Below are 27,549 nucleotides of genomic sequence, written 5' to 3' on the forward strand. Positions count from 1 at the left end.
GTTGTGAGGTTGACATTGGCTGTTGTCTGCTTTGGGTTTTGTGTTTGTGTAAAGCTGAATGTTTTTTTTAGAGGGGAAGTGAAGTGAGATTTGACTGTCACCATTATCAGTGTTTCTTTGTGTGTCAGTAGCACAAAAGCTTTGGTATGTTAATTGCTATACCACTAAATCCCAAGGAGACAGACTTCCTGGTTCTGCTGCAGTGGAGCTCCATATTGTGGGAAGAGCCTGAATCCAAATCAGCTAACCCACCCCTGATGCAGCAGAGATTTGTAATTCAGACTGGACAGAGATGGTTAAATGTTTGTCAAAGGAAGCTTTGTCTGTCTCCCCCACCTTCTCTTAATTATAGCCTGCTCCCTGTGTTTTTGGTGGTTGCTTGTGTCTTCTTACCTTGCTCTCTTTGCTGTTCATGTTTTACATCACAGCTGTAACCAATTCATCCTTCTACACAAAAAGGTCTTCCCAGCACAGTGGACCAGTTTATACAACTCTCCAGTGCCTTGGTTAAGCAGTTTTGTGAGAAAATAAAGGTAAAAATTAAAATTACAACGTTTCCTTTTTTTTTTTTTTTTTTTTTTTTTTTTTTTTTTTTTTTTTGGGGTCCCCCGGCTGCCCAAGGTGGGCACAAACCTGTTAGACTGAAACACAACTGTTTTCTTACCAGGCAAACTATGCAATTGTTAGACTATGGGTTGTGCTTTACGGGAAAGAACACTAGAATTACCATTAAATCTTGTTACTGACAAAGTGTTTAAAGTACGAGAAAATCTGCACCTAAAACAAACATTAACACAGATTTTTGATTAATATTTGCAGAATTCATAATTTCTGCTTTCAAAAATAGATGAAGCACTCTGTTTCAACAACACAGAAGAAATGCAAAATTTTGCCTGTGGACTATTTGTATACTAAGCCTCACTCTGGAAGCAACACACAGATCAAAACACACCAACAAACATTTTCATCTATTCTGACATGAATTTATTTACATTCTTTCTTGCAAAATGAATTAGAAATTGCCTTTTGTCTTGTGTATGTTAACAGAATATGTACCCTACAACTCCTTCAAAAGTTAAACTTGTTCATCAAGTTCAGAAGCAGACCAAAGGATATATGAACTCTCTACAGTGAGATTACAGCTTCAGTGAATCTAACAGAAGCTATGACTGATCTCACCTGTGGTAAGGCATGTTCATTTGCTTCCATAGCTGAAAAAGACTATGACTCAAATGCAGAATTTTTGAAGGCTTACTTTGAATTGTTTATATAAATGCAAGCATTTTCATGTGTTTAATGCATTCCTCCCAAATACTCCTATATTTATTGGCTTATGTTCTTTCTTAAGACAAGAGCCAGGGGAGATTCATCACAAGCATGATGGTGCACGAGCTCTTGTTCTATTTAAACTCACTGTTGCATCAAACACACACTTTAAATGAAATTGCTTCAACTGTGTTAATTGCTTTAACTGTGTATGTTATAGTGAGTATCTGAAATCTTTTTGCACTTCTGTCCTTTAATTTTTCCCTTGAGTTGCTTTAAAACTTAGTATTGGAAATACCAAAAAATACGGTTATTCAGCCAAACAGTTCATCAAGCAGCTTTCAGAGATAGCTTCAGAAATCAGTTTTAAGCTATAACTTATTTCTTCTGATGTACATTCACTAGGAAATTTATTTCTCCTTTTTTCAAAGGAATTTCAGGGCAAAGAATATTAAAGATATATAACAAAGAAGCAAAAAATTGTCAGCATAAAATCTGCATAACTTCACCAGTATAAATCATATATGGAGGTTAAAAACCCATCTGTTGCTCTTTTCAGCTGTAAAGATGTTAATGAATTCTGTAGAATATTATTGTATCTGGCTCAAGTGTAATCCAGACATCAATTAAAGAATTGTTCATATTTCTGAAAAACACACCAATAATGAAATATTTGCAGATTATTTTGGGAAAACTTTTGGCCTTTTAAAGCCATTAAGAGATCCAGAAAAAAAAAATCAATCTTCAGGTCTTATTAAATACCAAATCTACAAAATCAGCGTGTAATGGTGGTTCATGCTTCACAGAAGTGGAGAAGTACACTTTTGTGGTGAATTTTTGACCTTCTTTACCTTTAACCTTCAAGACCTTTAACCTTACCCTTCTCTGCAGTTTTAGTTTTAGATGAGAAATAGAAAATTTAAAAGAATTTTGTTGGCACGAATACCAATTTAAAAATAATACTGTGTTACAATGCAAATCTTAAGAATAATTCATCGTCTGAACCCCATGGTTTTCCTATTCCTTCAAACAGGTTGAACTGACACATACTGGATTCAATAAAATTGTCATTGGTAATATTAATATGATTGTTCAGTAAAATGACTAGTATGAACCTTCAAAGGCTACAGAAAATGAAATCATCATTGTTTTTATATACTACCAGAAAATGCATCTCATTATTACTTCAGATATTGGTCTATATTGGCCTTTCATGGATTACTCAAGCAGTAGTGGGTGACTAAAAATTGCTGTAAATGGACAAATGAAGCTGGGTCACTGAGATGGGAATTCTGAATGAGAATAGACCTCACAACTGGCTGCAGTGACCTGCCCTTCCCCATAAAACCACTGAGGAGGCAGGAAGCATATTCCATTAGATATAATGAGTAGATTTGTAAAAAATGGTAAATATTAAAAGTGTAACTTAACAGAGATAAGTCCATCACATGTATGAACAAAGTGGTCTCCTACTGCAAAGAGGCAAAGAGTTCAGCAGACTGTCACCACAGAGAACACTGAAAAATTTGGTCTGGTGTGTATCAAGTGCCTGCGTGACAGATTTTTGAATAATCACGGTTTTGATTTTAGCATGACTATTATTAACCAAGTGGACACTGGTTGTGACTCCAAGGCCCTCATCAATTGTCTAACAGCACCATTCCTTCCTAAATGAGGGCTTCACTTTGTTCATGTTGATTAAAATGTGTTCAAGGAGTCTTTTATTACTCCTAGTGCAACAGAATTATCTTACTATTTAAGAAAATTCAAAGATTATTCCCTTTTGAGACATCCCAACACAGCCTAAAAGTATTATGAATAAAGAGATTATTTTCTGATGCCTTCTGGGTTTTGGAGATTTTCGTTTTTTTCTCAAGGGAAACACCTGAAACATAACTCACTCCACAAGTAAAGCCAATTAAGACACCTTGCCTAGGAATTTGTGTTCTTTAATACTCTGTCTATAAAAACTCCAAATCCTCTTCTCTATTCCCACTAGAGCAAAAAGCAGCATTTATCCCAGGCTAACTGATGTGTTGATTTACCAGCTACAGCACAGAGCATGTAACAGCTAAGTTCTGCCTGTTGTTCCTGCACTGGGCCATTAGTTGGTATTTATCCCTTGCCATTCACCTGACAGTTCTCCTGAGATCTACAGGATGTACCTTATCTTGTTGTTATTTACAGTACTTGCTACTGAAGTTACATAAAAGCTGCCAAAGTAATTGGGGAAGGATAGTTGACTGAAAGAGATACAATATGACAGATCACATGATTCTTTTTTTACCTAGGAAACCTCCATAAATTTCTAAATTAATCCTGACTGGTGTTTATAACTCTATTGATAAAACAAAATGTTTATTTTAGCTTTTTTCAACACCTATCACTTTTTTTCCAAGTACCTGTGCTTTCCCATATCTTGCTCGAGGACTCTGTGGATATTGATTCACTAATGCTTCAAAGGCCCTTAGAGCTTCTTCAACTTTTCCCTGAAAAGTAGAGATATTTATCAGCAATTCTCTCTAATAAAAATGCTGAAGGATGCAGGACCTAATAACACATCGGTTTCACAATTAAAGAACAAACACAAAACAGTGCAGAATGAATCAACAGCTTTCACTCATACTTTGGTTGGGATTGCCTTCTTATTTAAGAGAAATTCATTGTCATTATTTATGAAACAATATAATCTACTTTCCATGGTTAAAATGAATAGCTTGGTTTTTCTTATTTTACTCACTTTCCCTTTGTTGACTGGATAAAATTCTGAGACGAAAATAACCTGTCTATATAAAAATGTGAAGATCCTACTGCTAATAACGAATTCCAGATCAGATATAATAGAGAATAGGAAGAAAATTCTGGACATAGGTGGAAAATTTCCCTCTGCATACCTCCCATGATGAACAGTGTCATAACTACAGTTCTTCTAGGGGAAATTCTGTAGACTTATCCATAGTGTATGGCTATTTCCTCCATGTCTTTTGCAGAACAACATCCCTGAGGACATCTCACACAAGTCCGAATGGAACTGTGGTATTCTCATGATGGATGTTGATCTCTTGATGGATGTTGACTAGCAAGTACAGATAGAAGTTGAGAAGAACCAGCCCCACTGTTAAACAGGTGCTAAGCACTGCTTGGCAATATTTGGCAATAGACCTTGCTGCCACTTTCACCTCTTTACAGCTTTATAAATATGAGTGGGCTATTACACACAACTGCCTTGCTATCTGTAAATATTACACATGTCCAATTTGTTCCTAAATTTATCCTGATTCCTACATGACATGCATAACTATCTAACTAACCAAGAGACACAGCAGCAATAGAGTCAACAAACTGACCCTACAGGCTCGCCAAAATTTCTATTACACCTTTCTCTCATTAACCAATTGCTTAAGTAGCAAGAAGCATGAAAATTCCTTTTGTTTTTGTATTCTAACCTGTAAAGAAGGCTTCTAGTAAGGAACAGCAGCAGCAGCAGCCAGAGGTTAGTGCTCTCTATGCAAGAGCCCTCCAGTCCCATCACAGACCTACCAAAACTCTGGGGCTGTATAGATGGCCTGATAAAGTCAAAACTGCACAGTGTGTCCTGAAAATCAAGAATAATCCTGCACCTGGAATGACCAAATTGGTTTTTATTGTACTGTACTGAAAATCTAGGGTATAACAAAGCCCTGCAGTTGTTCTCTATGTGCAAGGACTGTCTGTGAGACATATCAGAGTTTTAAGAAGAACTACATTCAAAAGACTTAGAGTCTCTCAATTTTAACAGCCACAGTCTTGCTTCACTATTTAATCTCACATCTGGAAAAGGGACATGTCTGCAAAGGTCTTGTTTTCTGAAATACTCAAATAAAAGTACAAAATTGGAAGCTATGAGGGGAGATAACTGAAGAGCTTTTTTACTGTTGGGAGGTTTTTTGCTTGCTTTTCACGGTCAAGTTACTAAACTCAGAACTACCCAAACTGACTGGTGTTAAGGTCTTGCTGCCACTGGTGAGAAGCAGGAACATCAGTTTCATCCTCTAAGCAGCTGTACAGCAACAAAGGCACTCCCAGGACACGGAATCTCAACCTACTTCAACGATCTGCACCTAATGCTCACAAGGCATCAGAACACTTACTGAGAGATCCTGCTAACACACACACAAAGGTCTCTGGTAACACATGACTTCAGTAGTCAAGTGGATAACACTGATAGGACAGAACTAACCCTGTTCCATGTGATCCGTGGAAAGCAGATATTCAGTGATTAAGCTACATATTTTCAAGGTTAACAGTGAGCAAGCATACATGAACAGACATACACTTCCGGCTTTAAAAAAATTAAGATAAACTATTCAGCAGAAATTAAACTTGAAGGACAAATATGCACTGAATATTTCAAAAAGTTAATTTCACACAAAGTAATTTAAAATTCATTCTCCCTTTTTCCAAGTTTTTAATTTATTCATTTTCATGCACTGCATACAGTTCTGAGTCAAACATTCAAAACTTACTTTTTTACGTAGTTTTTCTGCAGCATCTAGTTCAGCTTTAATGGTCTTATCAAACTTGTTTAAGAGCTTTGGCTTCTTCTTTTTAGCTAGAAGATTTAACAAACAGTTCATTACTTCTTTCATATCTCAATTGTCTGGAGTAACACTTAGCTAGGGACTGTGCTGGCAAAGTGCATCATTTTCATGTGAGGCAGTTTCAAATTACACTGAAAAGAAACTGATTCCTTCCTTATTACAATCACAAACTCCTATATGAAAAAGCAAACTTCAGTCATTCAAATTGAGTAACTTAGCAGTTAAGTTCAGCAAAAAGCATTCTTCATCACATTACAGTCAAGGATTTTTTTTCCCAAATGGTTCAATTGATGTGGAAGAGCAAAGGGAACTGTTATTTTTCCACATTTATATGGTATCATGAAAAACCTGATCATCAGGGCATACTAGTCATTTCTGAAAGTTGTGACTCTATACATCTACTTCTTTGCCTAGAGCAATCACTGAGGCTGCATCTGGAGTGCTGTGTGCAGTTCTGGGCTCCTCAGGACAAGAGAGACATGGAGCTCCTGGAGTGCATCCAGTGGAGGAAAACGAAGATGATTAAGGGACTGGAGCACCTCTCTTTTGAGGAAAGGCTGACGGAGCTGGGCCTGTTCAGCCTCAAGAAGAGACGACTGAGAGGGGACCTCAATAACGTGTATAAATAAATATCTTAAGAGTAGGTGACAAGAGGATGGATCCAGGCTCTTCTCAGTGCTGCCAAGCAATAGGACAAGAGGCAACAGGAGGAAACTGATGCATGGGAAGTTCCACCTGAACATGAGGAAGAACTTCTTTACTGTGCAGGTCACCAAGCACTGGAAGATATTGCCCAGAGAGGGTGTGGGGTCTCCCTCGCTGGAAATATTCAAGAACTGTCTGGAGACAATCGTGTGCCACATGTTGTAGGATGACCTTGCTTGAGCAGGAAGGTTGGACCACATGACCCACTGTGGTCCCTTCCAACCTAACCCATTCTGCGCTTAGAAGAGTTCATAGAAATCATAGTTACTTAGGTTAGGAGGGACCCCAAAAGTCGAGTACTTGAACTTCCTGATGAAAACAAGTTTAGCGCTGAAATGTCAGGTTAAGACCCCTTTACGAGATTAAGTTTCTACAGCTTAGTAAGCTATCACACAGCAGTAGAGCAGCAGCAGTATGTGGCACACCAGCCGTGAAACAAATTGTGTAAAGTAAACTGCATTTGAAGCAAATTTAAGTAAATGGTGTCAGTTTAAGCAGCTATTTATTTCATAGCAGTTTACTCCTAAACAATGTCTCCTTGGTTGCATTAAGTATACTAGTTGTTAAAAAAATGCAAGTATGCTACTGAAAGGATATGACAGCAGGTGACTGGTTTCCTCCACATTTGCTACAGCTTAACTCTGCACTTGCACTTCACTAGAAAAGAAGTTTCCACCTTTTCTGACACAGTTAGTGGAAATACGTATTGTCTGACACAAGTCACTACTAGTTAGGTATATCTGTAATTAGTAGCACAACTTTTTTGTTTTAATTATACATTACTGCTTTTTCCCCCTCTATGGAAAGTAAGTCATTAATAGCAGGAAAAAAAGTAAAATTACTATTTTCCTTGTAGAAATTTCAATAGGGAATGCTGTAACTGGTACGTATAAAGTTTAAAGCAAACACCCTACAGTTTTAACATCACAAGACTGCTGCAATGCAGTAGCAAGTATTTTGAATAACAAGTTATTGTAACTAGCCATGTTTTATTCTGCTTCCCAGGTCCTCAGGTGCACTCTTCAGGAATGACAAGAGCCACCACATGCTACTGGAAGCTGTGCTCGTGATTCATTAAATGACACGGTCTCTCTGCGACTCTGATCCTACACAGAGTTTTAGGCAGATAAATCACGTCATCTGTGTTAAACCTCAGAGAGAGACCAATGCCTTGGCTAGTGCTAAACCAATAGTAAGTCCATCTGCTCATTAGAGGATGTCATAAGTCTGAACTTCTTCTGTATGGAGTGAAAAATAAACACCTTTTTATGTTTTTTCTGTTAAGACTTTTACTGTTCTGTTCAATGCTGAACTCGGACAACTCTGTGTAAGAGTTTTTCTTACATCACTTTTTAAACTCTTCTGAAGTATTGGCATGCACAGTTGAATAGATGCTATTGCTTTCCAGGAGCAGGAGGGGAACAGAATTTAAGCTATCCTACTAAATTCCATTTATTTATTCACAAAGGTTGTATAAAGCTTTAAATACAAAAAAAGGAATTAAGATTTATAAAAGAAAGGTATTAGAGCAGCAATGCACTAGTATTATTATATCTCTGTTGATTCCTCTTATAATAGTAGGGACTGTAGTTTTCCATGACATTAGCTACCAAGAAGAAAAAAAAAAACCAAAATAGAACTGTCCGACATTTAGGAATTTACTCCTTTTACAGGATAAACTAACAAATAGCATAGTTTAATATCTTGTTTTTGCTTCCCTAAACACTTCCAAGTTTTTTATTGTAACCTGATTTGAAATCCAGCATTTATACTGAAGCACACAGTAATGCTCTTAAGGAATGTAGTTATCATGGAACTGCATTGACTAAAGAGATGTGTTGCATTTTTCTTAATAATATAGATGTTTTTAATGTCTTTTGGTTATTCCCCATAAATTATGTAGGAGAAATGCCTTCCAATCTGTCACTGATTCCTATCTTTGTCTTACTTTACTGTCCTCCATTTCATAGGAAAGCAATGTCTTTACTGCCTTTTCATGCATTTAATAATAGTAATGGTTAAGGAGCATAGCACTGGCTATCTTCCAAGTGTTCACACCCCTTAAATTCAGTCAAATTCACAGAACCAGCTCTTATTACAAGTGCAAGGATCCCTCCACCCCAACCCTTCAGTCCACAGTGACCAACAGGTATGGTGAGGAGTTTCATACATAATGTCATTGGGCCTGAAAAGAACAATCCATAACATGCAAAAGGCTTGTTGGGTTTTGTGATTTTTTCTTTTTAAAAAATATGCCAGCTCAGTTTTTCAAGAAACCATTGCTATTTCTAAGGCCTGGCTTGCTAAACAGCAGGAGTGGAAGAACCCAGAAACATCAGCCCAAGGAACTATGGGGAACTACAAGAGAGAATTAGGTTGTGAGCTGTAAAAGCTGCCTGCAGAGGCGCATGGCAGCACAAAGGAGCACATGGTGGCACAGAGAGGCTTGTCTCCACCAAACCCTGGGGGGAGGAGGTGTCACACAGCAGAGCCCTACAGAGAGGGGCTGCTGGATGGGTGAACAGCAAGTGACCACCCCATAGAAGGAAGTGTGTTGTTGATGTGGCAACACGGGATAGGTCACGCCACATAAGGAAATACTGTGCCTTAGAAAAGTGTATAAAAGCAGCCCATTCCTTCGATCCCCTGCCGGTCTGGGTCCATGATTCAGTCGCTGACAAGGAACCAATGAAAGCAAGTGACCTTGAGGACTTTTTAGGTTCATTTTGCTCTTAGCTGCCATGTGAAACTGTCCTTTGCTGTTAGCAAGAAAACTGAGGTATGTCAGCTCCTCTGGGTACAGTATCTGGGAAGCTTCCAACTGGATATTGCCACTAAACACTTGGTTTAGTTTCTGTCCTCTAAGTAACATAAACTGCAACTAAAATGTTAATTCTCAGTTCTTATGAATGAAAATCTTGATCTAAGGCTGGCCAGCTACACAAGAACTGTATTTCAGTGAGACAGGACAGCTATTTGTCAGCTTCTAAGCTTTCAGCATTCATGGAAAGACAGAGTCATTTGGTCCTTCTCAAACTCAGTAAGCATGGCAACAGTGAGGTTACTTTGAGGCAACGGAAAGAAGCTTTCCCACCCGCCAAGAAACTCCCACTGCCTGTGGGACACCATCTCTGCAGGTCATTTGAGTTTACAAGGAGACGAGAAAATGCTCAGAAAAAAAAAGTAAATTAAAAAAATAAATAAAAATCTTACAAGTCTGTGGCACAAAGATACAGTATCTTTCCCTTCGTATCCAACTTGGGTGATGTGTTGGAAGAACCTTTTCACCACCCTCCATTAAAAAAAAAAGTATTCCTATTTTTAGTGCAATTATATATCAGCCCTAGACCAGCAGGAGATCAACATAAAAAGCTGGAAAGGAGCTGTTAACATAAATATTATTCATCTGCTAGGCACCAATATAACACAGTAAACATTGTATAATGAGCAATAATTTTCATCCCCCATTCTATTCCTATGTTAAAGGATTCACCAGGGAGCTTTCAGAGTAACCATCAAGCATTCCTCTATATTAACCAGATAGCCTGCTATCTCCCTGCAGGGGTATTTTAATAAATTATCCATTGCCTCCTTCTAGTGCAATAATCTTTTAGCAGATGTGACCCAATATATTAAATTCAATGATACAAAGAAGATAGCTTATCTGTTTTCAGAGGAAAATATATGTAATTTTTTATCAATGACAAATTTCACCATGTCAGTGAAGTTATGCATGATCACACAACTGCTTGGCTGGTTTGTAGTCCAAATCAAGTTGAGCATTAAAATGGTAATAATCCTTTTACGTATCATACTGTGGACTTCCAGCAGTACTACTGAGGATTTTCAATAATAGCCTTGGATGCAAGAACAGGCATTCTATCTAGGACTGCTGTCATAGGATTCCTGAAGACTCCCTTAGAGAAAAGAGTTTCCACTGAAAAAGCAGCAAGCTAGGAAGAAGTCTTATAAGAAACTCTATGCTAGTTCTTGTGTTGGAGAATAAACAATTACCAGAGATGACAAACAATCTCATATCTCACTTACTAAGATACAGCAATAAAAAAAAAAATAGGAGAATATTTCAGAAGTAGCAATGTAGTATATTAAATGTGCAGTAAACTTAATAGCCTGTCATATCATCCAATGAAAGTTGATGAAATATTTCATATAACTGTTTTGGCATATGAAAACTAAAATACCAGGCATGTTTTGGTTTTAGGTTGAAAAGCACCTTGTCATCACCAAAAGCAGTGACAGTCTTACTTCTACAAGGGACAGAGAAATTATTTTTGAATAATAATGGCACACTGCAAAATACTCTTCAGACCACAAGAGAATCACATCAAAATTAAGGAAAAGTAACTGGATTGTTAAACATAATTGAACCAGTCTTGAAAAATGGTTTAAAAATATTTTTTCTTTAATTGGGGTGGGGAGGGGAGCAACAATAAGCAAAAACAAAGGGTAAAAAGGCAGTTATAAAGAGTTTGCCATGGGAAGAGGGGTACACACTGCTCTGTAAAGTGTAGCTACAGAGATGAAAAGAATAAATTATTTTCTGTATCATCATAGTCAGGAGAAGGAAGAGAAGGCTCAAAATGGCTATAACAGAAAATTTGGCTTGAACATCTGGAACTACTATCTCTGAACAAGCACAGTAGAACAGGCTGCTGAGGGCAGCTGTGGAATTCTAATTACTGAAAATTTGCAGTAACAAGATGTATAAGCATCTGCCAGGAAAAATGCACCCAGCTGATAAGGCCTTCAGTCAACTAAAGAGACAAAGTAAGCTTTAGGGCCCCACCTAGTCATATGTCCTACAAGTTCTGTAATATACTATTACATGTTAATGTGCTTTAGTGGCAACACTGGAATTACACTGGTAGCTTGCATTCTGTTATTTGACAACCAAAGAAACTCCCACAGCAGCTCACAGTGCCCGTCATCACAGCAGCTGAGATTCCTCCTAGCCCTATGCCAGTAATAAAATATTGAAGCTCCAAAACTTCTCCCAGTGCAAAATTTCACCTCAGTGCTATAATTTCAGAAAAGCCAGAAGTTATTAGAAACACTGTCTTGCGATTGAAAGCAATCTCCATTACCACTGCCATTATTAGCTTTTTCTGTGAAAATAAAACACTAGTAACATTCAAAAAATCAAGTTCTGTAAATATTCTTCTTTTTACCTTAAGTAACTCTCCAAATAACATCAGAAAAATATTTTTGCAAACTGTTGATTTATTCACAGAATTGTATTTCTTGATACTTGACAGCTTTTATTGTGAAAAGCTGCCTGAAGATGTAATAATCAAGGAATTAAAACTTTTCTAGAATTCTAGACAAACACCCTCAAATGATCAAATGTCTGTAAATTCCTGTGTAACTGAGCATAACCCAAGGTTTGAAATCAGTATAAAATGCCAAGTAGACAATTATGTTAAAGCAGTAAGTGCATCTGAACCAATTACACAGAGTAACAAGGAAAACAAAAAGAGATAACTAGTACATGGCAAAAAAAATTGATTACATATGACCCTAAGACCAAAGCAATAGAAAAAAACTCATAGAAATGTCACAAAAAACTAGTAATACTATTTCTATAATGGAGTAAATGAATCCTCTCTAGCTTCCAGAGAAGTGGGAAGGGTTTTGTGTATGAAATCTCTCCATTTCACATTTTCATCTGAAATATAACACCATCATCCAGGCTAAGGAAAATTTCATTCTCCTGAAAGAGAAAACACTGATGACCTGCCTGAGTAGGTATCAGCCCGGTATGTCAAAACAGTTAACATCATTAGTCAGAATTGGACAAAAATATTGAATACTATCCTGATTATCTTTCACAATTAACACACTTTTTTTATCCTAGAGAGATACCACACACTTGGCATTTTAACAGATAGCAACTTTTAAGTCAAATACACTGTAAAGGCTTCAACTTGTTTCCTGAAAAGGTAATTTAAAAGATGGGGTATCTTTATCACAACACATAGCATGAACTGTTCTGTCCTTGCTGGCACACTTTGAGCCTCTGATCAAAGGATACATGTAGAGCTCTCTTCCTGAGCAAAGTAGGTGATAACATCACGCTGCTATTAAAACTTCCAGAACAATTAGCGTTTGTATCTAAAAACCAGTATGCACTTCCATACACTTCACACAAATCTCAGTCCTATGCCTTGCAAAATATTGGGAGCAGATATTCTACAATTCTGTGATTCTATTCTGACCCAACAGACGTGCCAGGAAGTACACCGCAAACAGAGAGCATGTTAGCTGATGTGTAACCATGGCCCGGAGGAAATCTCAACTGGGACTAGCTCAGGCAGTTTTCCACCCAATCTTGCTGTCCTTTTCTCCTCCTCCCTCTTTTGCTCTCAGTACTAATGATTCCCTTCCTAAGCCTTCTACTCCCTTTCTTATGTTCAGAGCCTAGGAAAACTGGTGGGGTGGGAGGGCAGGCTTACCTGTGGTGCTGGAGCTGACATTTTGAACCTGGCCTGCTCACTGAGAGCAATGACTGATAGCCTGGCTGGTCTAACTTGGAGTTTTGTGGGGAAGGTTGCCTTCCACACAGGATAAAAAGTCTTGCTTCAGTGTTTGGAAACTAATGCTGTAGGATTTACAGTCAATTGAGAGGGGCCTGCTCAGTGATTATGAGAGTCCATATTACATATTAGCATAAGTATTTCTTGTTAAACATGTCTTCTAATGAAATTTCTGGTTCCTCAGAAATGGAAAGACAATAACATTACAATCTCTCTGTGGACTTGAGGATGGAAAGACTTTACTCCCTATCTAACAAACCACCTCATAAATTTGGTTTGGTTCTTGTAATTAGATTTTTTTATTCACCTATTGATTCATTCGTATTGTCATTATAATGTTAAGGGAGGATTCCTGGCAGCTTCCTTGATGTTAAATCTGCTATTACTCGCATGCAAAACAGCGAGGAATTAGGACTCCAGTTTTAATTACTTTATAAGGTATAAGTGATTCAAGATAAAGGCTGGTCTTTACAGCCACCTTGAGGACACATGATCCCCAGTTGTTGAATTGAAAAGTACACTGGAACAATCCTGCTGCACTGACTGTATGCTGTGCTTACTGCCAGCCAGAAAACTGAATGAGCTCAATGCAGGGGTTGGACAAGTGGCCTTTAAAGGTCCTTTCCAACCCAAACTATTCTATAATTTGAATATTAAATAAAGTTTTAATAAAAGCTATAATTATTTAACTGTAGAGGCTATAACAATATAGTTATGTCTCCTTATGTTACACTATCTCTAAAGCCAATCTGAAATAAAAACCCCTTCATGTGATGCAATCTCATAAGTCACTTGCAGCAAAGGCTCCTCCTGTCAGTTCTCTGTCTTAAACTCTGAAAAACTATGGAAGCAATTTCCAGGGCAGGTCATAGGCCTTGTTTTCTAAACACCCTCCCATCCCTGCTGTGATACAAATTCAGTAATAATGCTCTTGGCAACTTCTGAGCGTGGGACAATGACAAGTAGATACCAATGATCATGGTCCGTAGTTGTTTTCCAACAAATTAAGTGACCTTTTGTTTTACTAATTCCCTTTGCCACCCACCACCAATACTACACCTTCCCAGTCCAAGTTTCAAAGCTTCAATTATGTTCAGAAAAACATACACATATATTAGTAGACTTTTACTTGAAATTCAAAATTTGCTCAAGTAATTGTCCTTCCTCCTGATACTAGCCCCGTATCATTACCCAAATTAGTTTTGGAAATTGTGCTGCCTCTCAGTGGGCACTTGAATGAGAATTTGATGATGATGAAAAAATCCTGCCATTGTCCTGTTGTTTGGGAAGCTCATTAGGTGAGATACAGAGAGTGTGTTTTACACTTGTTTTATGGGCTTCTATAAATGATAACTTAGAAGGTATAAAACCAAGTAACTGCATCTAGACAATTTAAAGCCAGGAGCACTACAATAATTAAAAGATCATTCTAAACTGTACTGGTAGAACAGGCAAAACCACTATAATCAACTTATCCGGGGAAGTAATCAGACAATAAAAACTGAGGCATTTTAGGGACTAATAAAGCTGGAATCTAATGACTATAATAAATCCTTAGCTGCAGTTCCAGAACAATTTCCCTTGCAGTACAAAGTATTCTACAGGGCTTTCTGTGTGAAATTATTGTTGGTTGGTTAGATGTTGATCATAAGAAACAACTGCAGAATAATTTTAATTTTGGCATGTATTTCCATCATTCACCTCTTTTTAACCATTAAGACTTTGGCTTCACTCGAAGGCTAGACTCAAGCAATCCTTTGACAAACCAGAAAGAAATTTCTGCATTGACTTTCTATTAAAAAATACACTGTAATAGTCTAATATCCTATATATTTAGTTCAGAATGGCATTATGCAGCAGTTTTGGACTTGGACAATTAAGACTTCTGTACACTTCTGTGTTGGTCGTTCTGCACACAGCTCACATTTAACTGTAGCCTGTATCAAATTTGCAAATCAACAGGTACTATGTATACTCTTAAAAGTAGAGCTTGCAAGGGTGGAACTCAGCCCACCCAACTTGAAGTGACAATGCTGGAGGTGAGCTTACCATGTAAGCTCTTTCTCCAGACAGCAGAGCTCTGGTAAAGGTTCCCAATGGAATTTAGGGGATAACTGATCCTATCCTCTGGCAAACCCCTAAATTTAGTCAGAAGAACAGCACTTTAGCCTCCTCAGATTAGATAGCTACTGGTATCACAGTGGAATCCCACATATCTTCAAAGGTAAATACCTGGAGTAAACAGTAGTATTACATTCTTAAGGAGAAGATGCAGAATCCACCTCAAATACAACAGAGAAACCTTGAATCAACTGTATGTTAGAAACAAGTTTATTTTCATTTTTGTTTCTTTAGAGGACTTTCCAGAGGAGGATTTTGCTAATATCAAAGAATTTCAGTAAGACTTTTAATAAACTTGATGGAATACTGTTGAATACTGAAATTTACGTAATAATTACGACACTTTGCTAACCAAGTACTATGAAGGCTGCAGCAGGAAAGAAGATAAATGTTGCAAGAGCTACTCAAAGCTATAAATACTTTCTGCACAGAAGGCTCTTTGGAGCTTGTATGTCCAAATACCACAAAAGAAATGCAGACTTGCACATCAGAATGCACTATCAGAATCAGAAGCAAACCCTAAACCCAAGCCAAACATGAATTTTCAAATTCCCTACTCCTTAGATTTCCAAGTTTTCTACATATACCAGTCACAGTACAGTATATTTTATAATACAGCTCTCACTAATTTATTTCTTCACCTTATTAGGCTAATTGAAAATAAACCGAATCATTAGTACCTTATAGCACTTCCTGTGACTAGCTCATCTATAGCTACCCACTTTTAATGAAAGTGGAAATTTAAAACAGTTCAAACTATGAAAAAAGTCCAATAAAATTCAACTTGTATGAAAATCACACAAGCAGTGTAGCTATAAACAAAGTTCATTTTAAAAAATGCAGGGTTGCTTTTCCCTGTAGGATGTAAAATTTTATCAATTTAACCTGGAAAACAAAACCATCCCTTTTTCCACCTTACAGAAACCTTGTAATCTGCAATGGCATTTATTTAGTTGCTGTTTAAAAAGAAACAAAACCACAAAGCACTTAGGGTAGAAAAGGAAAGTAGCTGCCCTTTGTTGTACTTTCATGTCCTAAAGTTCTTGTACAGGCTCTGACTAATAATGTTGCATAATAGTAAGTTTCTTACACAAGCTGGCATTTTTACCTATGACTGCTTTTTACCCATACTGGATGTCTCTTGTAATTCCTTTTATTATACTGTTCTAACAGGTCAATAAAAGCAGCACATAAAGGTGAGTTTTTTCCTACTATCAAGTATGTAAATACAGTGCAATAAGATATTCCCTGCCAATAAAAGGAAAAGTAGGCATAATTGCCAAGCTTTCCAAGTTGTTTTGGTTGGGTTTTTTTTTACTTTTTATATGTAATGCTTACACATGACATATTTAATACTTAAATAAAATGTTTAAAGTTTGTCAGTCCTAGAACTTATGTTTAAAATACCAATATACAAAACCAAACCAAATAAACCGTACCAAAATATTGGAAAAGCAGCATTCCTAAGTACTCAAATATAAAATAACAGCCACACAGAAAATGGAAACAGAACAAAAAAGGAGTAGAGCCACTGAATCCCTTGGCACAGGCCCTGAGGTTTCTGGGCATCATCAGCAACCAGCCATGAAGCCCAGTAAAGGAGGCCGTGCAAGCTTTGTGCAGTGACAGTGAACGCATGGGGCCAGAACAAATGTCATCGTACGGAGAGCAGATTCACAGCGCTCTTCAGCAAAACCTCACTTCTTTTCCATCTAATTTGTCTGCATCTTCCTGCCTAAACTAAGCCAGACTAGCTAATCGTGGTGTTGACAAGGACTGATTTGCATGGCATCTGTCTCTTCATGCTTAGTGCAGCTGGCAGTGCTGAACCCAGCTCCAGGGGCCAGGCAGCACAGGTTGCCTTGTTGTGCTCAGGTGCAGAAGGGGCTTGGTGAAACTCTGACCTCCAGAATACTAAACTAGGAGTATGACACTGAACATTTTAGTCCTGAAACAGCAGGAGTTGTCACAACTGTCCCGTGACTCAGGTGCAACGCTACAGGCTTGGGGAAGAGTGGCTGGAAAGCTGCCCTTCAGAAAAACACCTGGGGTTGCTGGTCAACAGCTGGCTGAACACAAGCCAGCTGTGCCCAGATGGCCAAGAAAGCCAATGGCATCCTGGCCTGTATCAGCAATAGGGTGACCAGCAGGACCAGGGCAGTGATTGTTCCCCTGTACTCAGCACTGGTGAGGCTGCATTCAAACCCTGTGTTCAGCTTTGGGCGCCTCACTACACGAAAGACATTGAGGTGCTGGAGTGAGTCCAGAGAACAGCAAAGAAGCTGGTGAAGGGTCTGGAGCACAAGTCTGATGAGGGAGCTGGGAGTGTTTGGGGGTGTTTAGCTTGGAGAAAAGGAGGCTGAGGAAGGACCTTATTGCTCTCTACAGCTCCCTGAAAGGAGGTTGTAGTGAGGTGGGGGTTGGTCTTTTCTCCAGGAAACAAGTGACAGAACAAGAGGCAATGGCCTTAAGTTGCTCCTGGAGAGATTCAGATTGGATATTAGGAAAAATTTATTCACCTGAAAGGGTTGCCAGGCTGTCCTGGTGGTATTTAAAAGATGTGTTACTTAGGGACATGGTTCAGTGTTAGGTTATGAGTTGGACTCGAAGACCTTAAAGGCCTTTTCCAACCTAAACAATTCTATCCTTCTATTCTGTGACCAGGTAAGATTGATTGACGTACATGGATGCCAGCCTTGGAAACAACCAAGTGTTTACTTACAAAAGCACATGCTCTCTGGATGTTTATTCAACTGCAGTTTATCTACATAAGACGTACAGGAGCTAAGCTTCACTACTCTTTAATCTGATTTAAATCAATCCTCCCAGAAAGCATGGTTTTGAATTTCAGAACAGAATGTTACTTTCAGACTTACCTTTTTCTGTTTTGTCTTGTTCAGTTTCTTTTTCACTTTTCCCTAGAACATTAAAAATATAATTTCATTGAAATAAATTTATGTTAACATTTTATGATAAGAGATACAAGAATATTAATATTTATATTCAAAACATAATTGAGTCTATAGGACTTCATGTTTCATTTTTATTTTTTAAAATAATCACAATTATTTTCTGAACTATATAGTTACCTAAAAGGTCTTTCCCTGCAGATGCTTCAAGTATTACCTTATTGCTTCCATCACAAAACATTTCACAGAATTTCCCCTGTAGATATTTAATATATTTTGTTGATATACGCTTACAAGTGTGCAAGCTATTTTGCAAGAAAGAAAATCTGTTCAGCTTACAAGTGTGCAAGCTATTTTGCAAGAAAGAAAATCTGTTCATTAATTAAAAGCTATTGGGAACACCAGCTTAATACAAACATTAAAATGTGAAAAACAAAATCAATTGGCAACCTAAGCCGCATTTTTAGAAGCGACTTGGGCACTGGGAAGCTTTTGTCTTTCTTCAACTTTTAAAATAATCTAACAGCTATTTTGCAAACATATCACTGCAGAGGTAGATGTTAACTAAGTATTGAGACAGTCTGTAGCAAAGGCAAACTAAATCCTTAGAAAAATCATGTATGCATATTTCATGAAGGTGGTAGATACATAAAGGTCTTTTTCTCCCTCTCCAAACACTTTTTGATCCTGCCTGACCCTATAACATATAAAGCATCTTGCCTCACAATTTTAACACTGTTACTCTGTTTCTGATTCAATTTTTTTCCCAATAAGCTTCCAATATTTCCTCCTAAAAAACTTAGAGAACACTAAACAGTGGGTCTGTTGCTTTTTTAGCTAGCTACTGTCCTCTTTAACATTTACTATTTAATTTTGGGGTATTCTTATATACATAAAAACCATTTTATTTAATTTCCAACTAATTTAGACACACCCTGTCAGTACTCAGTCTTCACTGTTTTTTAAACTGACTACTCAAAAGCATTGTAGTGTGAATACAACATTTAAAAATGCTGGAAAACATTGCATTTTTTCATGAAAAAACTGGATTATGCACACACGAAAACAAAATTTTAACACTCTAATTTCACCCTTTACTATAGGCTGAAAACTGCTATTACTGAATGTATGGACACTGTAACTCTAATTTATATTCAGTACAAGACAGAACGAGCATCAACTTGATTATATGGCAAATTAAATAAATATGGTCACACTGAAAGTCATTCACCTCTTCAATTACATATGAGATCTAGATTGTCAATTAAATTGAAAGAAATGACAAAAGATCTATAGAGTCAATTACATGCTAAGGATAATTATTACTGTAGCAGTATATTAATGAAAGCATTGTGCAGTACTTCCTAAAACCCTGGCTTCTGCATTTTTTTCCCCATATCACACTATCAGCAAAATGGTTGTATGTCATCCAAAACATTACATTTTAAAAAGAGCAATAATGCAGCCCCAGATGAAATAGTAATTTTACAGTTTTCAAACAAAGCAGTTTATATACCCATATTTCTATTTTTACCACCTCTATTACCATGACACACCATGCTAGTTAGTCACCCATTTTCCCTGTATCCTCTCCTTTATCAGCAACACTTGAGATTCTCACCTGGCCTCTTCTCTCTACTTCATTCTAGCTCACTCCATAACCTGCTTCCACATATCTTGGACATTGATGTTATTTCTGCAACTTCTTTGCCATCACAGGAAGAACAATGTATAACCTCCTCCATCTAAAGCCTGCTCCTCTCTCCCACTTCTTGTCTGGCTTCACATTTCTTTATTCCTGAGACTCATGCAACATAGAACCTACAGCTCTCTATATCTATTTATGCACTAGAATCAGTTCTCCAAACTCTCAGACTTTTTCAGTCAGTATTCTGCTAAATTAGTTGCCATTGACTACACCAAAGCCTCTCCAACGATCTTTAAATACTCCAGATTCTCCTTCTAGGTAGCTGCTTTTGAAATTCATCACAACTTGATCTTGTTAGCTCTGAAGGTCTAAGGGAAGTGTGTAGTGAAGTAATAATACTTCACTTCAGCATCATATTCAGCACATATTGCTTTGTTCCTTCCACATTGATCCCTAGCATATTTCAATTTAAGGCTTTAATTACACTATTTCTGACGAAGGCTTAAAAATGTGCTCCCTCAAAGACAGGGATATGATGATAAATCTTGAGACTATTTTTTCATCAACTTAAACCAATTGTAGCTCAAGCAAACAAGCAGAAAAATCTTAGCTCTTCAAACCACTCCCATCCTTGACTCAATTTCTTCATTTCCAGCAAAATAAATCAAGATGAAAATCACTGACAAAACACCTTTAGCTAATCACTATAGGCTAGGACTGTTTTCACTATATAATGAATGCACCAGGGGTTCCCAAGAAGGTTTCTACCAGGAAGAATAAATTTATTTTTCATATTACAATACAATACTAAATGTTTGATGGCATATGAGAATGACCCAAGTCACAGTTAAAAATGTGTTTCAGACCTTGTAGATTTTACATGAATCTCAATCAACACTATAAATGTACAACAATTTATTTACAGATACATAATTTTTGAAACATGTAAAATCACAAATGATGTTCACTAAAATCATTACATTTTTCAGTATCTTTCCTATATCAAATCTTAACCATCTTCTTTACTTCTTAGAAAGAAGTGCCATGATATGGTACCTTTTCAATTACAGAGAATGTTAGAAAGTCACTTAAATTGCAGTAAATTGTCAATATTAAAATACAGCTTCAGTATTCTACTCTTTGCTTACTGGTATTTCATCCTGTGATTTCCAAAAAAGCATTTGAATCCAAGATTTCATAGATTCACTGACATATAACAAGAGGCTATGTAGCAATGTGAAAATATAAAGAAAAAGGTAATCTCCTGACTTTTTCTTAAACTACTATTCAGCAATACTAGATCATTAAAGCTATGGAGGTGTTTGAAAACTGTAAAGGTCAAGGAAGATTTTTGCTTTCACAGAAGTGCATGGACCTTACTAGATGTCTGATTTAAACTATGGACTGTAACCATAATATTCGGTATGAAAAGTAGGTATATCAGTTTCCCCAGGCATTTGTGTTTGTTTGTCGTGGTTTGACACGTTAAAATCTCATCCATTTTCAATTACAAACAGAAATGATGTTTCATGAGAAAAATTCAGGCCAAACTGGTTGCAGAATGTTAATACTCCAAAAGGACAATCACAACATAACTGCCGAAAACACAGACCTTAGCGTACTGCCCATTTCCTTCACATAACACCAGCCAGAAATAAAATTCATTTATTTTACTTGCTACTTCCTCCTTGTAAATAATACTTTCAAATATATTTTTTAATATTCAAATTCACAATTTAAAAATCAATATTAATTAGTGGCTGAGTCAAATATTTATCCCTATAGTTAATATCTACCACATTTGGGAATAAATAATGACACTAGAAAGACAAAGATATTCTTCTGTGTTTTATTGCAGCCAAACATTAAAATGGATTAAATATACATACTTTTAATAGTCCACTTGACCTTGCTCAGCTTGGCATATTTTTGTAAACATGAAGCACGTAAAATCACATACCCAGTTACAAAATACTTAAAATACAATCACAGCATAATATACTCTCACAGTCCCATAATTCTACAAATTGGCTGCCACTGTTATATAAAAAGTCCTCCATTCACCATCCTAAAATAATTTCCAAGATTCCTCACAAAATATGGCTTTGTAAAAATTATTGCTCTGCAATTCACAATCACAGGTAATTTTACTAGAATATCCCATCCCAAAACACATCACAGTCTAAGAGTATTATTGCTTTCCTGAAAAGTCCAAAGAAATCACTTCGGGACATCTGTATTTCTTGATCACAGGTAACACTCACAAGGAGTCTTACTGACATCCCAAACCCAAAAAAAGGGCAAGCATATATGATGCCCCTTTCACTACAAATGTAAGCATTTAAAACCCTGACTTCAAAACAGTGTTACAGAAATTGAAAGTCTCCCTGTAAACCAAAAGGCAACCAACTGTTAGGGTTACCATACTGATTTTTCTTTTTATAAATTTATCTTACTTTATTTCTCCTAAGCTCCTGTAACAGGCTTGGCAACTTCCTAAAATCACAGCAATTATTCCTGAGCCAAAAAGGAACACATGCAAAATATCAAAGAATAAAATATGTCTTCATAATTGTGGAACAGCAGCACAGAACAGGTAAAAAGCACACCTGTTATATTAAAATTCTAAATCACCCACAGTACCTAAATTTCAGATGTACCATTTTTAAGAGCATTCAAAACTGCAGGTCTTAAGTTCTGACATCATATCTTTCTTAAGGTTGAATTTCCAAAACTTTTTTTTTTAAATAAAATTTGCAAATCAAGTGTTTATGCAAAATGGACTTTTAAAATAATTTACTGAACATAAAGCCCATTAAAGCCAGCTTTGAGATCATTATATTGGTAGGCAAAGCAAAATGGAATAATTTTACTGAATTCAACCTGATTCCAGCAAATCAGTCTTGTTGCAATCTTCACTGACTCCCTGCCAGGCTAGCATCTAGTCTCTAGACATTTTTCCTTGAAAAATCAAATGGGCATAAATAAAAAGTGCTAATTCATACATAAAGGGTTTTTGAAAACTGTAATTTTGTAATCTGGCTTTTTACTAGTATTAAACACACATTTCATATCTTGTTAGGGTATTTTAAAATCACCTGAAATTCATGTAGTTAACTGTTGACATAACATCAGTGCAAAGAGATAGAAGTCAAACTTCACAGCATAGTGTGTGCCTGATTAGTGTTTTTTTAATAAAATGCAATTAGGCTGTATGCTATATCAGCAGTTACGAAATATTTAAAAATTCATAACATCATATGTTTCATTTGACCAAGCTGCTCTGTACATACTGTATGAATCCACAACAAAAGATATATATTAAAATCTGAAAAAAATGTACTTGCTGCTACGTTATAAATAGAATATTAACAATTGCTTAAACAGTACATGAAATGCAGCTCTAAGTTGTAACTGTCACAAACACAGAAGAAAAATAATGAATTCACTAAACTTGACCAAGGGAAAAAAAAAATCAGACAGGAATGTAAACTAAACATCCAAGTGTTAAAAATGCTTACTAAAATGACAGTTGGCTAAAACCCATTTACAACATCTTAGTGTTCATTCCCCAAACCCTGAACTGCTTGGTAATTACATCATAAGGTCTATTACAACCATCTGCTCCCCTTTTGTAGCGTATGGTTAGGACTGGTCCTCCTGATGTAGGGACTTTTCTTTTGAAGCTTTAAGTATCTGAAAAAATAAGGGGAAATCTATATTAAAGGACCAACCAAAACACAACTTCCTCTAAAACAACAACAAAAAAAGCTTAAATGCTAAAAAATGCAACTTTGTATCAGACTAGTTAATATGGAAAAGCTATAATTACTAAGAGCTACCTTAATGAATATATACAAAGTTGCTGTATAAGGTGGGAAACAAACTTTTAAATATTTTTCTAGGCAGTAAATTTTTTATTACCATATGGCACTTCATTTACCTTGTAAAGGATATCTAGGCCATGCCACAATTCCTTTTAAACATTTAGATTTTGGTTTTAGTTTGTTTTTTTGTGTTGGTTTGATTTTGGGTTTTATTTGTTAAAATCAAAGACAACCGGAAAAGAGGAGCCAGGGAATGAGGAAGGGCCGAAGTGCTAAAGTGGAAACTTCTCCACACATAAGGCATTTCAGCAGCTGGTAAAATAAATGTAGGGTTATAAAAACGTCAAGGATACAAGGTGAAGGGGAGGAGTGGAACAACTCGTAGATATTTTAAATCTAAACACGTACAAGAGGGATCAAAATCCAAATACAGAGAGTAATGGTATCCCCTAAACCTGCAATGTCTCCCTTAAAATATGTGTCCAACAAGTACCACTCTATCACAACCACTGCAATTTATGTGCCAATGTAAAGCAGGATTAGCCAGAAAACCTGTATCAGTAATATTTCAAGCTAGTTTATCATACCACCCAAGTCCATTAGTTTATAAAAATGCAGATTATAACTGCAGCTAAAGAAGCCTACATCTGGAAAAGAACACTGGCAATAATTCCAGAAGTAAACTCAGAGAACTGGAAAACAGTACTTACAGATACCTAAAGATGTACTTGACTAGTATGACCTTTTTGTGATGTGACCTGAAGTCAGCAAGAAACTTTTGACTTGCACTCCAGCATATTCAAATCCCACACCCAGTCTCTTCCCTGGTGATGTGAGAATGTTCCTCACAGCTAAATTCAACCTCTGAGCTATCTCCCATTTTCTTTCCAAAAAACCAAACAACTGCTCCAAACCTGATAAAAACTGGTGCCACCATGCTTCAAATGCAGTTGCACGAATTTAAACTACTGAAGAATAAGGAATGTATAGTGACATTTCTGAATTTATTTTACACTGCCTGAAGTTATGTTTATTACTGCTTAAAGAACAGGAAATATTAGCTTTGAACAACTGATGAAATTAAATCACATAAACAAAAAAGATAGACTTCTGACAACAAAATCCCGCATACTGAATCCTCTATCACAAAGAAGATACTAAAACAGAAAAACCTGGTAAACATGAATGTCATAATCTCAGAGGAAAATTTGAGAGTAATCTTGCTTTCAAACTGAAATATTCACATCCAAAAAAGACAAGCAAATATACTTAAGAGCAGGAAGAACCAATAATTTAATGAAAATTTTATTCGTTGCCAGTAGTTTATGTCCTATGTTTCTTTTGTCAGTTTCCCATGATGCTACTTGAATTTTACTTTATGTGCTGAAGCAATAAAATTATTAGAAAAAGTTAGAAATACTGGTTCTTCTGCCTTTCGAGTGGTTCCCACACAACTACACAAATTATAAGGATTCTTAAGTTAGTGCAGGCTCAGATTTTGTGCTGATCAAATTATTTTCATTTTCTAGTTCCTAAACAAAGGATCATGTACATTGTACTACCTCTAATAATTACTTACATCTTTAATAACTGTCTTTAAAACACATTTTGATTGATTCACTCACTTTTTCCCTGTGAAGGCCCCTGACAAAATAATTAATTTCTTCTAGTGCTGCTGCTACTATGTGTTTCTAAAAGATATGCCAGGATAGACATCAAGATACTCTTGTGATTTCAGTGGTGTGTTACACTAATTTTGAAAACAACCACAGGTAAGAAAAAAAAATCTAAAAGATTTATTCAGAAATACGTACCATTTCAAAATAGAACAAGCTCTTTCTCATTCTAACAGTGCTTGAAAATGGCAAGGAGTCTCTTAGCATCACAATACAACAAAAGGAGAGTGGATAACTAGGTTCAATTCCACCATCTTACTTGCAAATACATCTGCAATTAAAGGAGTGATCATTCCCCTCTACTCAGCACTGGTGAGGCTGTATCTCAAATTCTGTGTTTGGATTTGGGCCCCCCACTGCAAGAAGGACACTGAGGTGCTGAAGCATGTCCAGCCAAGGACAGAGCTGGTGGAGAGTCTGGAGCACAAGTCTCATAAGGAGCAGCTGAGGGAGCTGGGGTTGTTCAGTCTGGAGTAAAGGAGGCTCAGGAGGAACCTTATCGCTCTCCATAAATATCTGAAATGAGGTTGTAGCCAGGTGACAGTCAGTCTCTTCTGCCAAGTAGCAAGAGATAGTTCAAGGAAGCAGCCTTGAGTTGCACCAGGGGAGGTTTAGATTGGGTGTGAGGAAGAATTTCTTCCCCAAAAGGGTGGTCAAGCAATGGAACAGGCTGCCCAAGGAAGAGGTGGAGTTCCCACCCTGGAGGTATTTAAAGGATGTGCAGATGTGACATTTGGGGACATGGTTTAAAATGGTGGACTTGGCAGTGTTAGGTCTATAGCCAGACTTGACTTTAGGGTCTTTTCCAACCTAAATGATGCTATGATTCAAAATGGCGTATTTCAAAATCCACCACTACTATATAAAACACCTAAGATTTTTTTTTTTTGCGAAGGTAGGAAAATTAATTTACTGCTGCAAGACTGAGCCATAAATTACAACACAAAAACTGATAGAAATATGGTCCAAACCCCCAATATTTCAATTTGGCACTTCTATTCTGAATTTAATTTTAAAATAGTATGTGTAAGTCAAGAAATCATTTCAGTATCCTCAACTGACATTGTGTGGTAGAATTATCTACTGTTGAAATTTTGTAATAGTTCTGTCTGTCCCTTTTTGTTATTTTAACTTTAAACAGCAATCTTTTCTGAGAGCAAACATCTTTTCCTCTTCTCCAGTTCCTCCAACTTAATGCACAACAAGCAGAGTGAAGACTACCTTTGCTGAACTTCTTGCCCATGCTGTCAAAGATAAGTACTGTTTGTTCCTATACTGATCATAAGCTTTGGTTAAGAATACTTCATACCCATCATGAAACAAAACACTTTCAGCTAATGCATCTATTAATTAACAGCTATGGGTTGAAATATTTCAACACACCATGTGGCTGTTGTGATAAACAGGTTGGAAAGACCTTGTAGACAACACAGTTATGCACCAATGTGAGCGCATTTCAAACCACCTCAGCTCTGGTTCAGCATACAAATTCAAACATGAACTAAAACAATCTGTCCTGGACAACCACAAAAGGCCTCCTGTGTTTTTTTCACTTCTCTGGCTACTTTTGGCATGACTAAGAACCAAACACAAATACTGCAAGGAAAAAAAAAAACACCAACCCAGAACTCTCTGGGTACCACATCTTGTAAGACCTGCATAGTACAAAGATTAACTAACCAGAAAGGTGGTCAGGCTAATCAGCACAGAACAAAAATACAGATGTTAAAGGTCTTGGATTGCCATTTCTCTGATGCCCTGAGGTGTAACTGTTTCACCCAACACAACTAGTTTGCTACAACTAACAAATCAGCAAACTGTAATAGTTAACTCCAAGAAATGTAACAATATGCAGTCCTTGAATTTAGAAGCCACTTAACTACCCTAAAATGGTTTTGGTAAAAGCTATGTCTACTACTGTCAGGCAACAGATGGAAGAACTGGAAGTGCTCTTGTTCTTAAAAAGTTATGCCAAGAAAAATGTGATGGCATGACAAAACAGTCCCTGTTTCCAGATCAGTGCCTAAAGAATGTGCCACAGTCAGACTCCAATAGATCCAACTGACACACAGAGAAGTAACACTATCATCGTCCACAATACTTGCTCTGGAGAGGAAGCATACACATATCGAGACCTGAAATTGTGGTGTTTCCCTTTCAAAAGTATTGCACTCTATCTGAAATCATTAAAAATTAAGTTTTAAATTAAAAATACTCAGTTTATTTGGAATGCTTTCATACAACCCAGTAACTACCATTGGAA

The 27,549-nt window shown here is 36.8% G+C and overlaps 1 protein-coding gene across 7 annotated transcripts in view; it reads right to left on the minus strand.

Moving 5' to 3' along the window:
- ASPH (aspartate beta-hydroxylase) overlaps positions 1 to 27,549 on the minus strand; it is a 107,748-nt gene that overhangs the window by 39,363 nt on the left and 40,836 nt on the right. For all 7 annotated transcript variants that reach the window (XM_017727491.1, XM_017727496.1, XM_017727492.1 and 4 more), the window contains 3 exons: positions 18,103 to 18,144; positions 5,772 to 5,857; positions 3,669 to 3,755 (listed from right to left, as the gene is read on the minus strand). In XM_017727491.1, coding sequence (XP_017582980.1) covers positions 3,669 to 3,755; positions 5,772 to 5,857; positions 18,103 to 18,144 — 215 coding nt within the window. The remainder of the gene's footprint in view (positions 1 to 3,668; positions 3,756 to 5,771; positions 5,858 to 18,102; positions 18,145 to 27,549) is intronic.

This window comes from Corvus brachyrhynchos, unplaced genomic scaffold, assembly GCF_000691975.1.
Source record: "Corvus brachyrhynchos isolate BGI_N302 unplaced genomic scaffold, ASM69197v1 scaffold60, whole genome shotgun sequence".
NCBI lineage: Eukaryota > Metazoa > Chordata > Aves > Passeriformes > Corvidae > Corvus > Corvus brachyrhynchos.